The sequence below is a fragment of the Procambarus clarkii genome, chromosome 67, assembly GCF_040958095.1.
Source record: "Procambarus clarkii isolate CNS0578487 chromosome 67, FALCON_Pclarkii_2.0, whole genome shotgun sequence".
Taxonomy (NCBI): Eukaryota; Metazoa; Arthropoda; class Malacostraca; order Decapoda; family Cambaridae; genus Procambarus; species Procambarus clarkii.
The window spans coordinates 26,643,074-26,658,110 of NC_091216.1; the positions used below are offsets into that span (position 1 = coordinate 26,643,074).

At 51.3% G+C, this 15,037-nt stretch overlaps 1 protein-coding gene across 4 annotated transcripts in view; it reads left to right on the forward strand.

Moving 5' to 3' along the window:
• The window catches only part of IP3K1 (inositol-trisphosphate 3-kinase-like protein), a 198,116-nt gene that overhangs the window by 134,065 nt on the left and 49,014 nt on the right, over positions 1–15,037 (forward strand). The window contains exon 1 of one of the 4 annotated variants that reach the window (XM_069310556.1): positions 1,965–1,994. The exons of the other annotated variants lie outside the window; for them this stretch is intronic. Coding sequence (XP_069166657.1) covers positions 1,980–1,994 — 15 coding nt within the window. The 5' untranslated portion in view covers positions 1,965–1,979. Of the gene's footprint in view, positions 1–1,964; positions 1,995–15,037 lie in introns of those variants that run through there. 4 annotated transcript variants of the gene reach the window in all.

Below are 15,037 nucleotides of genomic sequence, written 5' to 3' on the forward strand. Positions count from 1 at the left end.
GATGATTTCGGGGCTTTAGTGTCCCCGCGGCCCAGTCCTCGACCATGCCTCCACCCCCAGGAAGCAGCCCGTGACAGCTTACTAACACCTAGGTACCTATTTTACTGCTAGGTAACAGGGGCATAGGGTGAAAGAAACTCTGCCCATTGTTTCTCGCCGGCGCCCGGGATCGAATCCGGGACCACAGGATCACAAGTCTAGTGTGCTGTCCGCTCGGCCGACCGGCTCCCTGGGTCCTTATGGGTCCTTATATCTGGGTTGTAATTCTGATAATTGAACTTGGTATTGGCTGGCCTGTGTGTTGACCCACTGTCCGTGGCCCTGTGTTTGTAACACTAGATTATGGGAGCCGGTCTAGGGCAGCTAGTTCTTGACACACACTGTACTCCCCTTCATATAGTCTAGGGCAGCTAGTTCTTGACACACACTGTACTCCCCTTCATATAGTCTAGGGCAGCTAGTTCTTGACACACACTGTACTCCCCTTCATATAATCTAGGGCAGCTAGTTCTTGACACACACTGTACTCCCCCTTCATATAGTCTAGGGCAGCTAGTTCTTGACACACACTGTACTCCCCCTTCATATAGTCTAGGGCAGCTAGTTCTTGACACACACTGTACTCCCCTTCATAGAGTCTAGGACAGCTAGTTCTTGACACACACACTGTACTCCCCTTCATATAGTCTAGGGCAGCTAGTTCTTGACACACACTGTACTCCCCTTCATATAGTCTAGGGCAGCTAGTTCTTGACACACACTGTACTCCCCTTCATAGAGTCTAGGACAGCTAGTTCTTGACACACACTGTACTCCCCTTCATATAGTCTAGGACAGCTAGTTCTTGACACACACTGTACTCACCCTTCATATAGTCTAGGGCAGCTAGTTCTTGACACACACTGTACTCCCCTTCATATAGTCTAGGGCAGCTAGTTCTTGACACACACTGTACTCCCCTTCATATAGTCTAGGACAGCTAGTTCTTGACACACTCTGTACTCCCCTTCATATAGTCTAGGGCAGCTAGTTCTTGACACACACTGTACTCCCCTTCATATAGTCTAGGACAGCTAGTTCTTGACACACACTGTACTCCCCTTCATAGAGTCTAGGACAGCTAGTTCTTGACACACACTGTACTCCCCTTCATAGAGTCTAGGACAGCTAGTTCTTGACACACACACTGTACTCCCCTTCATATAGTCTAGGGCAGCTAGTTCTTGACACACACTGTACTCCCCTTCATATAGTCTAGGACAGCTAGTTCTTGACACACTCTGTACTCCCCTTCATATAGTCTAGGGCAGCTAGTTCTTGACACACACTGTACTCCCCTTCATATAGTCTAGGACAGCTAGTTCTTGACACACACTGTACTCCCCTTCATAGAGTCTAGGACAGCTAGTTCTTGACACACACTGTACTCCCCTTCATAGAGTCTAGGACAGCTAGTTCTTGACACACACTGTACTCCCCTTCATATAGTCTAGGACAGCTAGTTCTTGACACACACTGTACTCCCCTTCATAGAGTCTAGGACAGCTAGTTCTTGACACACACACTGTACTCCCCTTCATATAGTCTAGGGCAGCTAGTTCTTGACACACACTGTACTCCCCTTCATAGAGTCTAGGACAGCTAGTTCTTGACACACACACTGTACTCCCCTTCACATAGTCTAGGACAGCTAGTTCTTGACACACACTGTACTCCCCTTCACATAGTCTAGGACAGCTAGTTCTTGACACACACTGTACTCCCCTCCACATAGTCTAGGACAGCTGCACAATCGCACATGTGCCTAAATGTGCTAATAACAAAAAATTGCAATATGTATCTTTGTTAATTCCTACATTAACATTCAGTTTTCTCGGCAGGTAAGCGCTGTGTCAGGCTGTGTCAGGCTGTGCCAGGCTGTGTCAGGCTGTGTCAGGCTGTGTCAGGCTTCAGGTAGGCCTGTGTCCGGATACACAAAGATGGTGCTGCTTCAGGTAAGTCTCTAGCGTATCGGAGCTCGCAAACTGTGTCATAAATACCGAGATACGAGATAAACAACTCGTAAGTGGTCGAGAGGGCAGATATTATTGCTAAGTATAGACCATGTGAGGTCCCTGGCTGCGGGAGCTGCCAGTGTAAGTGCTGAGGGGAGAGTATAGGGGGAGCTCAGGGCCCCTCTGGCTCCTGACAGGGGGCCCTCTGGCTCCTGACAGGGGGGGGCCCTCTGGCTCCTGACAGGGGGCCCCTCTGGCTCCTGACAGGGGGCCCTCTGGCTCCTGACAGGGGGGGCCCTCTGGCTCCTGACAGGGGGGGCCCTCTGGCTCCTGACAGGGGGGGGGCCCTCTGGCTCCTGACAGGGGGCCCCTCTGGCTCCTGACAGAGAGCCATGACTTGGATCTCCAACGGTAATGACATGCGGCGGATGTGAATGACGGAAGAAACTCTGGGAAAATTTTTTTGTTATATGACGAAGGATTTAAGGGGGGGAGGGAGGGGGCCCAGGGGGGGGGAGGGAGGTTGGCGAAGAACGAAGTTCCTCTAGGAAAACCTGAGCCGGTTTATCCCCCCTCCCCCCATTGTAAGGCAGCTGTGACGTCAGCGCATGTGTCGGGGTGGGGGTGACGCAAATGTGACGTCACAGCATACGCATGGGGTGGGGGGGGGGATAGATAATCACCATTTATCTATCTAGGATGTATGGCCGTCTCGACAGTGTATGGTACGTTACGCTCATGTTAAATGTTTCTGGTGACGCCACTGAGGCCAGGAGAGTTCGTGTCAGTATGAAAATATGTGAAAATGGAATGGAATTGCATACTAATGTTTCTCTCTCTCTCTCTCTCTCTCTCTCTCTCTCTCTCTCTCTCTCTCTCTCTCTCTCTCTCTCTCTCTCTCTCTCTCTCTCTCTCTCTCTCTCTCTCTCTCTCTGTGTCTCTCTCTCTCTCTCTCTCTCCCCCTCCCTCCACCTCTGGTGCAAGTTGGAGGGACCCATAGCCTCAAAAAAGAAACTAAAGAGTATTCAGAGAAGACCTTGTGGATTCTCACTGAAGTCTTAAGTCATATTCTTCACAAAGGATTTCTATACAGCCACCAATTTTCAACATTTATATGACTATTTATACGAAAGTCAATAATGATAGGAAAATACCAGACACGCCGTAGAACTGGTTGTTGGCATGTAAGAAATGACTTACGTCGGACACCAGGAAAGTACTGTACGCAAGCACAGTACGCAAGCACATGAGGAAACACCATTGAGAGATCGGGAAGCCCACGAAGCTCTCAACTTCCCACAACATCAGACCACAACACCAAGCCTAACACGTTGACCAGACCACACACTAGAAGTTGAAGGAACGACGACGTTTCGGTCCGTCCTGGACCATTCTCAAGTCGACTTGAGAATGGTCCAGGACGGACCGAAACGTCGTCTAGTCATCTATCAACTTCTAGTGTGTGGTCTGGTCAACATACTTCAGCCACGTTATTGTGACTCATCGCCTGCCTAACACGTTACTTGCGTCACTCTGACGCCACCTGTACAATTTTGACGTTACTCGTCTAATTTGCAACATTACATATATAGTTTTGACGTCACACATGTTGTTGATTTAAGGGACAACAACGATCATGGGATCGAATGGGCCCCGGCATACCTGTGGAGGGTCAAACGCTAAGCCCGGGTAGGTGTTTCGCATTTGGAGTTTCGCCAAGCCTAATCGCGAAACGAGTGACGCTTATCGCTGGAAACTAATATGCCTCGCGGCGAAGAAACACACAGACAGGCTGATGCTTGGGGAGCCCCAGGAGTCCCTGAGAGTGACAAGCACCGGCCCTCAGCCCCACACAGAGAACACTGGGGAGCAAAACCTTAAATTCATCCCGAATTAAAACACAAAATTCATCCAGTGCTCTCCGGCAGAGCAGAAACCGGCCGTCGAACTCGGCTGACGGCACACTAGGAGCCCACCACAGCTGAGGGCACACCGGGAGCCCACCACGGCTGAGGGCACACTAGGAGCCCACCACAGCTGAGGGCACACCAGGAGCCCACCACGGCCGAGGACACACCAGGAGCCCACCACGGCTGAGGGCACACCAGGAGCCCACCACGGCTGAGGACACACCAGGAGCCCACCACGGCTGAGGACACACCAGGAGCCCACCACGGCTGAGGACACACCAGGAGCCCACTAAGACCCACCAACCCCCGGCACCTCTCGGCCAAGCCGGCGCCGGACACCATCACCCCGCCAGAAAGCGTGCAAAATCTATCAACAGTCCCGTGACTCAAGGCGACATGCGCGCCAGGCGTCGGACAATCCGGACCGTTGAACAGGAAGGCCAAACGGCAGTATCAAACCCAAAACGCGAAAGCAGAACGTGATCCGGCGGCCCCCAGGCGGAGGAGGCGTCCAGACCTCCTGCCGTCGTCAAGGTTGAAGCAGGAGACGTCATACGTGTCATTTTAACGTCCCTGGTGTAATTTTGACGTCACGCGCGCCATTTTGAGCTGCGGCGTGCAGTTGAGTGAGTCAGCTGGCGGGTAAAACTTGAAGGTCGCGCTGCGCATGGTGGTGGCAGCGAGGAAGTATATTTAATATTTGCTTTCCGTTCACTTACGATCTTTATCTCGGCTGCCACAAGTTACCACAAAAATTTTAATGCTACAACATTTCAGATGGCTGCATGTGACCGTTGAAACAGACATGGCGGCCAATGTTTTGAAATGTAAACATTGAGAGAGAGTCATATTGTTACGTGTTTCAGACACGTGTAACTCTGCATTCCAATAGTGGCTGTGACTCAGTGTTGTGGGGAGTTATCTTGAGGCTATCTTGAGATGATTTCGGGGCTTAGCGTCCCCGCGGCCCGGTCCTCGACCGGTCGAGCGCCTTTTTTTGTTACACATCCCCAGGAAGCAGCCTCGTAGAAACTGTCTAAACTCCCAGGTACCTATTTACTGCTAGGTGAACAGGGGGTATCAGGGTGAAAGAAACTGCCCATTTGTTTCCGCCTCCGCCGGGGATCGAACCCGGAACCTTAGCATTACGAATCCCGAGCGCTGTTCACTCAGCTGTCAGGCCCCCTCTTACTCAGCCGTCAGACAGTGGAGACAGGTGTGGGCTCCAGGCCTGTCCTATCCCCCCTAATACGTCACATTTTTTACGGAGTCGACCAATCTCTTCACTGTGTAAAGTATTGGTAAGAATTAATATCACCGGGATGCACCGCATTTTAAAAGCAAATACAGCCTAGAGGGATAAGCCACGACGTACAAATATCTACGTTTTCTATGCATCGGACTCAATAGGTGTGGTGGGTTGCTTGGGTTCGTTTTCTGGTTAGGTTAGCAAGTTGGATTTTTGACGGAGCGGCCAATGAAGAGAGCGGACTGCTGTATCTGTATGTGGTAATCATGTCTTCCCCCATAAATTTTATCTGCAAGTGAAGCAATGCTCAATTCCTTTAGTGTTATCTTGTGACTCATGCCTCTCAGCTCCGGGACCAGTCGAGTGCCATACTTCTGGCCTTTTTTCTGTCTTCATTGTGTGTTTGACGAGATAATGAGAGTGTGCTTGTGGTGTGTGGGTGTCGCAAGGTGAGTGTCCTGGTTGATACCTGCTTGATACCTGGTTGATACCTGCTTGATACCTGCTTGATACCTGGTTGATACCTGCTTGATACCTGGTTGATACCTGCTTGATACCTGGTTGATACCTGGTTGATACCTGGTTGATACCTGGTTGATGGGGTTCTGGGAGTTGTTCTACTCCCCAAGCCCGGCCCGAGGCCAGGCTTGACTTGTGAGAGTTTGGTCCACCAGGCTGTTGCTTGGAGCGGCCCGCAGGCCCACATACCCATCACAGCCCGGTTGGTCCGCCACTTCCTTTAGAAAACTATCTAGTTTTCTCTTGAAGATGTCCACGGTTGTTCCGGCAATATTTCTTATAGTCGCTGGGAAGACGTTGAACAACCGCGGACCTCTGATGTTTATAGTGTTCTCTGATTGTGCCTATGGCACCCCTGCTCTTCACTGGTTCTATTCTGCATTTTCTTCCATGTCGTTCACTCCAGTATGTTGTTATTTTACAGTGTAGATTTGGGACCTGACCCTCCAGTATTTTCCAGGTGTATATTATTTGATATCTCTCTCGTTTCCTTTCTAGTGAGTACATTTGGAGAGCTTTGAGACGATCCCAATAATTTAGGTGCTTTATCTCGTCTATGCGTGCCGTATATGTTCTCTGTATTCCCTCTATTTCAGCAATCTCTCCTGCTCTGAAGGGGGAAGTGAGTACTGAGCAGTACTCGAGACGGGACAACACAAGTGACTTGAATAGTACAACCATTGTGATGGGATCTCTGGACTTGAAAGTTCTCGTAATCCATCCGATCATTTTTCTGGCTGTCGCAATATTTGCTTGGTTATGCTCCCTAAACGTTAGGTCGTCAGACATCATTATTCCCAAATCCATTACATGCTGTTTTCCTACTATGGGCAGATTTGATTATACTCGCCTAGTTGTGCTTGCGGGGGTTGAGCTCTGGCTCTTTGGTCCTGCCTCTCAACTGGTGTACAGGTTCCTGAGCCTACTGGGCTCTATCATATCTACACTTGAAGCTGTGTATGGAGTCAGCCTCCACCACATCACTGCCTAATGCATTCCACCTGTTAACTACTCTGACACTGAAAAAGTTCTGTGTAACGTCTCTGTGTCCTTTAGTGTGTCGTGTCGTAGAGTACACTTGTGTCACAATGTGGGTGTCGTACACTTGCCTACGGGTGTCGTGGGCGTGCCGTGGGTGTGTCGTGGGCGTGCCGTGGGTGTGTTGTGGGCGTGCCGTGGGTGTGTTGTGGGCGTGTCGTGGGTGTGTCGTGGGCGTGCCGTGGGTGTGTTGTGGGCGTGTCGTGGGTGTGTCGTGGGCGTGCCGTGGGTGTGTTGTGGGCGTGTCGTGGGTGTGTTGTGGGCGTGTCGTGGGTGTGTTGTGGGCGTGTCGTGGGTGTGTTGTGGGCGTGTCGTGGGTGTGTTGTGGGCGTGTCGTGGGTGTAGAGTATGGTGGCAAGAATGTCAAATCCTCAGGAAATAACTTTTGAATAATTGAAGTCTTGTTTGTTTCTTAAGACAATTTTGGGAGAAGCAGGATGTGCCAGCGTCCTCCCCCCCCCCCGCTCTAGAGTGCCTTCTCTCCAGAGAAAAGATGTAGAGGTTTCATAAGCAGATGCGTTTAAAAGCAAATTAACACCTGGCCGTGAGGCGTACCAACCCAAACAACCCCCCTAACCTGCCAAGGCCCGTGCGTATAAAACGTCAAATTTGCGGTGTTTGAATTTGTATTAATACATCGCATTTGTAACGTAGTGTTCGATTCCGTAACAATTGCGTCGTGGTGGGATTGCGTTAAGTCTTAAAATAAGTCTGAAATGGATCCTGGTGATTTGGGAATGGCCAAACAAGGCCTTGTTTGTCTTGCGGGACCAATCAAACATCTTGGAAGGTATTGCTGTGTTCTGTTTTCAATATATCTATCATTTGTTTGTTTCAATATATCTATCATTTGTTTGTTTGGTATAGCTATTTTGAGCTAGGATATGCGCAGTGACTTGCTATGGTAAATTAGGAGTCCTGACCCCTGACCGCTGACCCCTGCTGACTCTTACTTGGAGACGAGAATAACTCGCGAATCGACAGCAGCAGTTACAGGTAAACTACAGGTGTGGTAAAAAATGAACTTTATAAAGTTATGTAGAGGTGAAGGTGGAGTCATGTGTGTGGCAGGTGTGTGTGTGTGTGTGGCAGGTGTTGAAGGTGGAGTCATGTGTGTGTGGCAGGTGTGTGTGTGTGTGTGTGTGTGTGTGTGTGTGTGTGTGTGTGTGTGTGTGTGTGTGTGTGTGTGTGTGTGTGTGTGTGTGGCAGGTGTTGAAGGTGGAGTCATGTGTGTGTGTGTGTGTGTGGCAGGTGGAGTCATGTGTGTGGGTGGCAGGTGTTGAGGGTGGAGTCATGTACTCACCTAATTGTACTCACCTAATTGTGCTTGCGGGGGTTGAGCTTTGGCTCTTTGGTCCCGCCTCTCAACTGTCAATCAACTGGTGTACAGATTCCTGAGCCTACTGGGCTCTATCATATCCTACATTTGAAACTGTGTATGGAGTCAGCCTCCACCACATCACTTCCTAGTGCATTCCATTTATTAACTACTCTGACACTGAAAAAATTCTTTCTAACGTCTCTGTGGCTCATCTGGGTACTAAGTTTCCAATCAGGTAATCAGTAATCAGGTGTAGTGGGCGTGACATGTTGGGCAGTGTCTTCTATGCTTGGCATCTTCACGTCTTGGACCGGTTCCGGTCTTGTTCTTACTCTCATGGTGGGTAGAGTGAATAGTTCTGTAATTGGGGTATTTATGGTAGGTTGTTCTATTCTTATGTGGATTGCTTCAAGAATTTCTAATCTTCTTACATCTTGGGTTTTGTCTATTATACAAGTGTTTTTATTCAACATTTCTCTTGTCAGGGCTCCAACCACGTGGGGTGGACGGTAGAGCGACGGTCTCGCTTCATGCAGGTCGGCGTTCAATCCCCCGACCGTCCAAGTGGTTGGGCACCATTCCTTTCCCCCGTCCCATCCCTAATCCTTATATCCTGACCCCTTCCGTTGCTAGGATCGACTGGTGGGCTTAAGGCGGGGGGGGGGGGTTCTCTAATACAACTAACCCCCTAAGGGTGAAACTCTCACATTACAAGGCTGAATATGGCTCTTATGGGACGAAGGGTCTTAGGCCAATCTTCCTCCACAAAGGAAGACATACTGACATATACAAATCACACCTTCGCTGGACTTCGCCACTCCGTTAAAAATACGACTGTTTTGCCTAACCAGAAGTGGACAACCCCAACCAACCCACCTAACCTCTCGAGGCCAAGCCACAGGAAGCGTCAGTTTTACGGTGTTTGATTTTTTGTTTTCAAATGCGTCGCATTGTTAACGGATTGGTCAATTGCGTACAAAATGTGACGTATTAGGTGAGAGGACAGGTGTGGCCACAGGCAGGTGTAGCCACAGACAAGTGTGGCCACAGACAGGTGTGGCCACGGACAGGTGTGGCCACGGACAGGTGTGGCCACGGACAGGTGTGGCCACGGACAGGTGTGGCCACGGGTAGGTATGGCCACGGGCAGGTGTGGCCACGGGCAGGTGTGGCCACGGACAGGTGTGGCCACGGGTAGGTATGGCCACGGACAGGTGTGGCCACGGGCAGGTGTAGCCACAGACAAGTGTGGCCACAGACAGGTGTGGCCACGGGCAGGTGTGGCCACGGGCAGGTGTGGCCACGGGTAGGTGTGGCCACAGACAGGTGTGACCACGGGCAGGTGTGGCCACGGGCAGGTGTGGCCACAGACAGGTGTGGCCACGGGCAGGTGTGGCCACGGGTAGGTGTGGCCACAGACAGGTGTGGCCTCAGGCAGGTGTGGCCACGGGCAGGTGTGGCCACGGGTAGGTGTGGCCACAGGCAGGTGTGGCCACGGGCAGGTGTGGCCACGGGTAGGTGTGGCCACAGGCAGGTGTGACCACGGGCAGGTGTGGCCACGGGCAGGTGTGGCCACAGACAGGTGTGGCCACGGGCAGGTGTGGCCACGGGTAGGTGTGGCCACAGACAGGTGTGGCCTCAGGCAGGTGTGGTGCCACCAAGTGTTATTTACGGGAATGTTTTACGTCTTGAGAAACATAAAATTTCTTAGAAACGGTCGATTGTGTGTTAATGTGGAGCCAGTTGATTGGTTGTTAGCTCAGCGCAGCTCAGCGCAGCTCAGCGCAGCTCAGCGCAGCTCAGCACAGCTCAGCGCAGCTCAGCGCAGCTCAGCGCAGCTCAGCGCAGCTCAGCGCAGCTCAGCACAGCTCAGCACAGCTCAGCACAGTTCAGCACAGCCCCCATACTCTTCCAGGTCATCTCAGACGCCAACTCGGGGCCAACACAGTTGTACTGGAGACAAGAGGCACAAGCACTAGGGTAGAGGAGTCGCAACAATCTTAAGTGAAGGGGGAGGAAAATGTGTGTGAGGAGGTGGTTGGGCAATGTTATGAGTGGCTGGAGGCAGCTCCTCACTCACTCACTAACACACACACACACACACACTCACTCACTCACTCACTCGCTCGCTCGCTCGCTCACTCACTCACTCACTCACTCACTCACTCACTCACTTACTCACTCACTCACTCACTTACTCACTCACTCACTCACTCACTCACTCACTCACTCACACACATACACACACTCACACACTCACTCACTCACTCACTCACTCACTCACTCACTCACTCACTCACACACACACACTCACTCACTCACTCACTCACACACATACACACACTCACTCACTCACTCACTCACTCACTCACTCACTCGCTCACTCGCTCACTCACTCACTCACGCCTTCAGAACACCTCATCACGTGTTATTTAGCATTTGCCCCATATATGCCCCCCCCCTAATCCATGCCTCAGGATAATGAGGGCCAGTAGCCCTAAAGAAACCAAGGACAACATCTATGTGTACAAAGTACATATTTGGTACATATTTAATGTACATGTACTCTAAATATACACTTAACACAGGGCCGATGGAAGTGAGAAAGTGCTTCGTATTGACTGTACTCATCTATTTGTGCTCGCGGGGGTTGAGCTCTGGCTCTTGGGTCCCGCTGTAGTTAACGCACACATGAGTGCAGGGCTGGTGCTCGTGCACGCAAAGATGTGTTGCAACTTGAGGTTCCGTTGCAGATGCATACAATGCTAAACACCCCCCCCCCTCCCCCCCACAAGAGTACCAATCGACTACATAACCGTTCATAAGAGCTTTGATTGTTTCAAGGTTATTGGGAGGTGTTTTATACTTTGTCAATGGGGCCAGGATTTGGGGACACCCTGTGTGTATGTGTGTGTGTATGTGTGTGTGTGTGTGTGTGTGTGTGTGTGTATGTGTGTGTGTGTGTGTGTGTGTGTGTGTGTGTGTGTGTGTGTGTGTGTGTGTGTGTGTGTACTCACCTAGTTCTCACCTAGTTGTGTTTGCGGGGGTTGAGCTCTGGCTCTTTGGTCCCGCCTCTCAACCGTCAATCAACAGCTGATGTGTGTGTGTGTGTGTGTGTGTGTGTGGTTGAAAATTGTGTAACTTGCTTCATAAGATTGTCACTTACTTAGCTAAACGAACTATGGGGTTCAGTCCCTGAACCCATTATGTGACTCTGCAACCCTCTCCACCACCGCCCACAGGATGGGTATTGGGTGCATAAGAAATGACTAAACTAACTCTATAGTAACCTCGTAACTGTGTGTGAGGGTATAGTGATTTGACGGCAGAGTGGTGTTGAAGGATGGTAGTGGTAGTAGTGATGGTGGTAGTGGTGGTAGTGATGGTGGTAGTGGTGGTAGTGATGGTAGTGATGGTGGTAGTGATGGGTGCTAGTGGTGGTGATGGATGTGCAGTATGCAGCTGTATTAAAGGTCAAAGCCAAGTTACAGCAGGGAGTGTGGCACTGGCACAGACATCCTAATCAGATAATGGAGGCCCCAGGATGCCCATATCTCGGGGGATTACACAAGCAGACGTAAACAAAAGGACACTGGGGTTTACCCCGCTATCTCGCCGCGTCCTCACCCGTCACCATCCACCATAACTATCTACGGGCTCGCCATAGCCCGTGCTACTTGGAACTTTTTGTTCCAGGTGGCGAATCTTTAACAATAACAACAACCTTCCACCAGAGAAGATTCATCAGAACTTACTTTCGCGACGCTTTGTCCTGCCTCGTGGACCTAGAGCAGGAAGAACCTTGAGGTTATCTTGAGGTTATTGAGATGATTTCGGTGTTTTAGTGTCCCCGCGGCCCGGTCCTCGACCAGGCCTCCACCCCCAGGAAGCAGCCCGTGACAGCTGACTAATACCCAGGTACCTATTTACTGCTAGGTAACAGGGGCATTCAGGGTGAAAGAAACTTTGCCCATTTGTTTCTGCCTCGTGCGGGAATCGAACCCGCGCCACAGAATTACGAGTCCTGCGCGCTATCCACCAGGCTACGAGGCCCCCATACCGTCCCAGCAGCTGGAACCTAAACCCCCGCAGTAATATATACAAATGCTGATGGACACACAAACAAAACAGGAGAACTCCGAGAGAGGGTATTGGAGCTGTATCTTTAAATTATTGCAATCATAGAGACAAAACTCACGTAACTAATTTGGAATACTGTCGTCCCGAGTGGCTACCAAGCAAAGAGAAATGGGAAGCAATTAGGACGAGGGTGCGCAACACCGGTGATGCAACCACACGGAGCTTTGAGGAAATATTCAAGGAAGAAGTGACCAACCCATATGACTATTAATATGCATGATATCAACAGGAATGTAAGATATAGTGTTGCAGTCATAAAAAAACCTGCATGCTGATAGCAGGATACTTGAGGAAGTGTATGACGAAAGCCAACAGATACATCTTAGAGGCCACGTGGAACGCAGCGATGATAGCCGTTGAAAAGAACAAAATTCCCAGTTCTTGTGGATTTCAACCACAATATAAGTTGACAGGACTGTTAAGAACACCCAAAGAGAGAGACTGCTACATGGATCAGATTACTGGGCACTCCTGGTGGGGATTTCTTCAAGATGCACTGAAACCAACTAGATTGTTGCGAGTAGCCAAACCAACAAATCTAAGATCATATTAAGGAAAGTACTGAAATGCAAGCAGTATGGTAGGCAGGCAGGCAGGCAGCCAGCCAGCCAGCCAGCCAACCAACCAGCCAGCCAGCCAGCCAGCCAGCCAGCCAGTCAGCCAGCCAGCCAGCCAGCCAGCCAGCCAGCCAGCCAGCCAGCCAGCCAGCCAACCAACCAACCAACCAACCAACCAGCCAGCCAGCTAGCCAACCAACCAGCCAGCCAGCCCCCAGCCAGCCAGCCAGGCAGGCAGGCAGCCAGGCAGGCAGGCAGCCAGCCAGCCAGCCAACCAACCAGCCAGCCAGCCAGCCAGCCAGCCAGCCAACCAGCCAGCCAGCCAACCAACCAACCAGCCAGCTAGCCAACCAACCAGCCAGCCAGCCAGGCAGGCAGGCAGCCAGGCAGGCAGGCAGCCAGGCAGGCAGCCAGCCAGCCAGCCAGCCAGCCAGCCAGCCAGCCAACCAACCAGTCAGCCAGCCAGCCAGCCAGCCAGCCAGCCAGCCAGCCAGCCAACCAACCAACCAGTCAGCCAGCCAGCCAGCCAGCCAGCCAACCAACCAACCAGCCAGCTAGCCAACCAACCAGCCAGCCAGCCAGGCAGGCAGGCAGGCAGCCAGGCAGGCAGGCAGCCAGGCAGGCAGGCAGCTAGCCAGCCAGCCAGCCAACCAACCAACCAGCCAGCCAGCCAGCCAGCCAGCCAACCAACCAACCAGCCAGCTAGCCAACCAACCAGCCAGCCAGCCCCCAGCCAGCCAGCCAGCCCGCCAGACAGACAAACACATTAGAGTGCCTCAGGTGCATATATCACATTATGTGCCACACATCACAATATTAGGTATGAGGGAGGAGAAGATCAGGGCGGCACCAGTACCTCACCCGAGGGTGACGGTGAGGCAGCCTGTCTTAACCCTCGAACCAGGTACCAGGCGCAGGCACTCCCAAGGTCGTGGCCCGAAAGGTGTGAGGGGGAGAGGTGAGGGGGAGGAGGAGGGGGGGAGGGGAGGAGGGGTAGTATACCCGCACGTGGGAATGGGGGCACGCACGCACGCACACACACACACACACACACACACACACACACACACACACACACACACACACACACACACACACACACACACACACACACACACACACACACCAGGAAGACGCTGGTATACAGAATGTAGGTTGAGAGAAAGTAAGACATACAACGAGCTATACATACCTATACACACCCCCTTCCCCCCCCCCCCACCTTGCCCCCCCCCACCTTGCCCCCCCCCAACTTCTCTAGTTATGCCTGGCACCGGAAGCCTGTTAGGCTTATCAAGACCTTCCAGGGCCACCTCCTCCCCTTCCCCTGCCCCCCCCTAGGAGGCAACCCACGATAGTTCCATAACTCAAGGGAGAGGGATGGCTATTTACTGCTAGGTGAACAGGTGCATCAGGTGGAAGGAAATGTTGTTCAAACGCCTTGTTCCGCCAGGGAAAATCATCCCGGAATGATATCGGGGGGGGGGGGAGGGGGCACTAGAATGAAAGGGAATGATGAACCAGTCTGTATGTTGTTGTTTAAGATTCGCTACCTGGAACAAAAAGTTCCAAGTAGCACGGGCTATGGTGATCCCGTAGTGGACTTCTTTCTTGATGGAAGTAGGAATGACCCATCCAAGGAGCGAAAAGTAAAAAGGCTGGAATACCTAAGGAAAAGCTATGATGAGGTTATAAAATTTATGTTAGGAATACCATGGGAGACTGAGCTCGGCGGGATGTGTGTGTGGAAGACATGATAGTCACAGGTTGTGGAGTTCCTGCAGCTCCTCAGATAGTGGGGCAGGAACTATGGATGAAGTGATCATTTCCCCTCTCTCTCTCTCTCTCTCTCTCTCTCTCTCTCTCTCTCTCTCTCTCTCTCTCTCTCTCTCTCTCTCTCTCTCTCTCTCTCTCTCTCTCTCTCTCTCGTATGTGTGTGGTGCTTATCATTAGCATACACACACACACACACACACACACACACACACACACACACACACACACACACACACACACACACACACACACACACACACACACACACACACACACACAAGCTGTCCACTCTTAACCAGGTGTTTGCCTCGTTTAGAGCTCTCAGTATATCTACACACACACCCTAACTAGGCATAGTCTGTAAATACCTCAGAAGGGTTAGTGAGAGACGATACCACGTGTCCTAAATACCTTGCTAGGGGGGGCGGGGGGCATGCTATCATAATATCTACTTAATATCATGATATCCTTATATATTGATAATAATATCCCTTAATAATATCTTATATCTTAGATATTCCCGCTAGTTACAG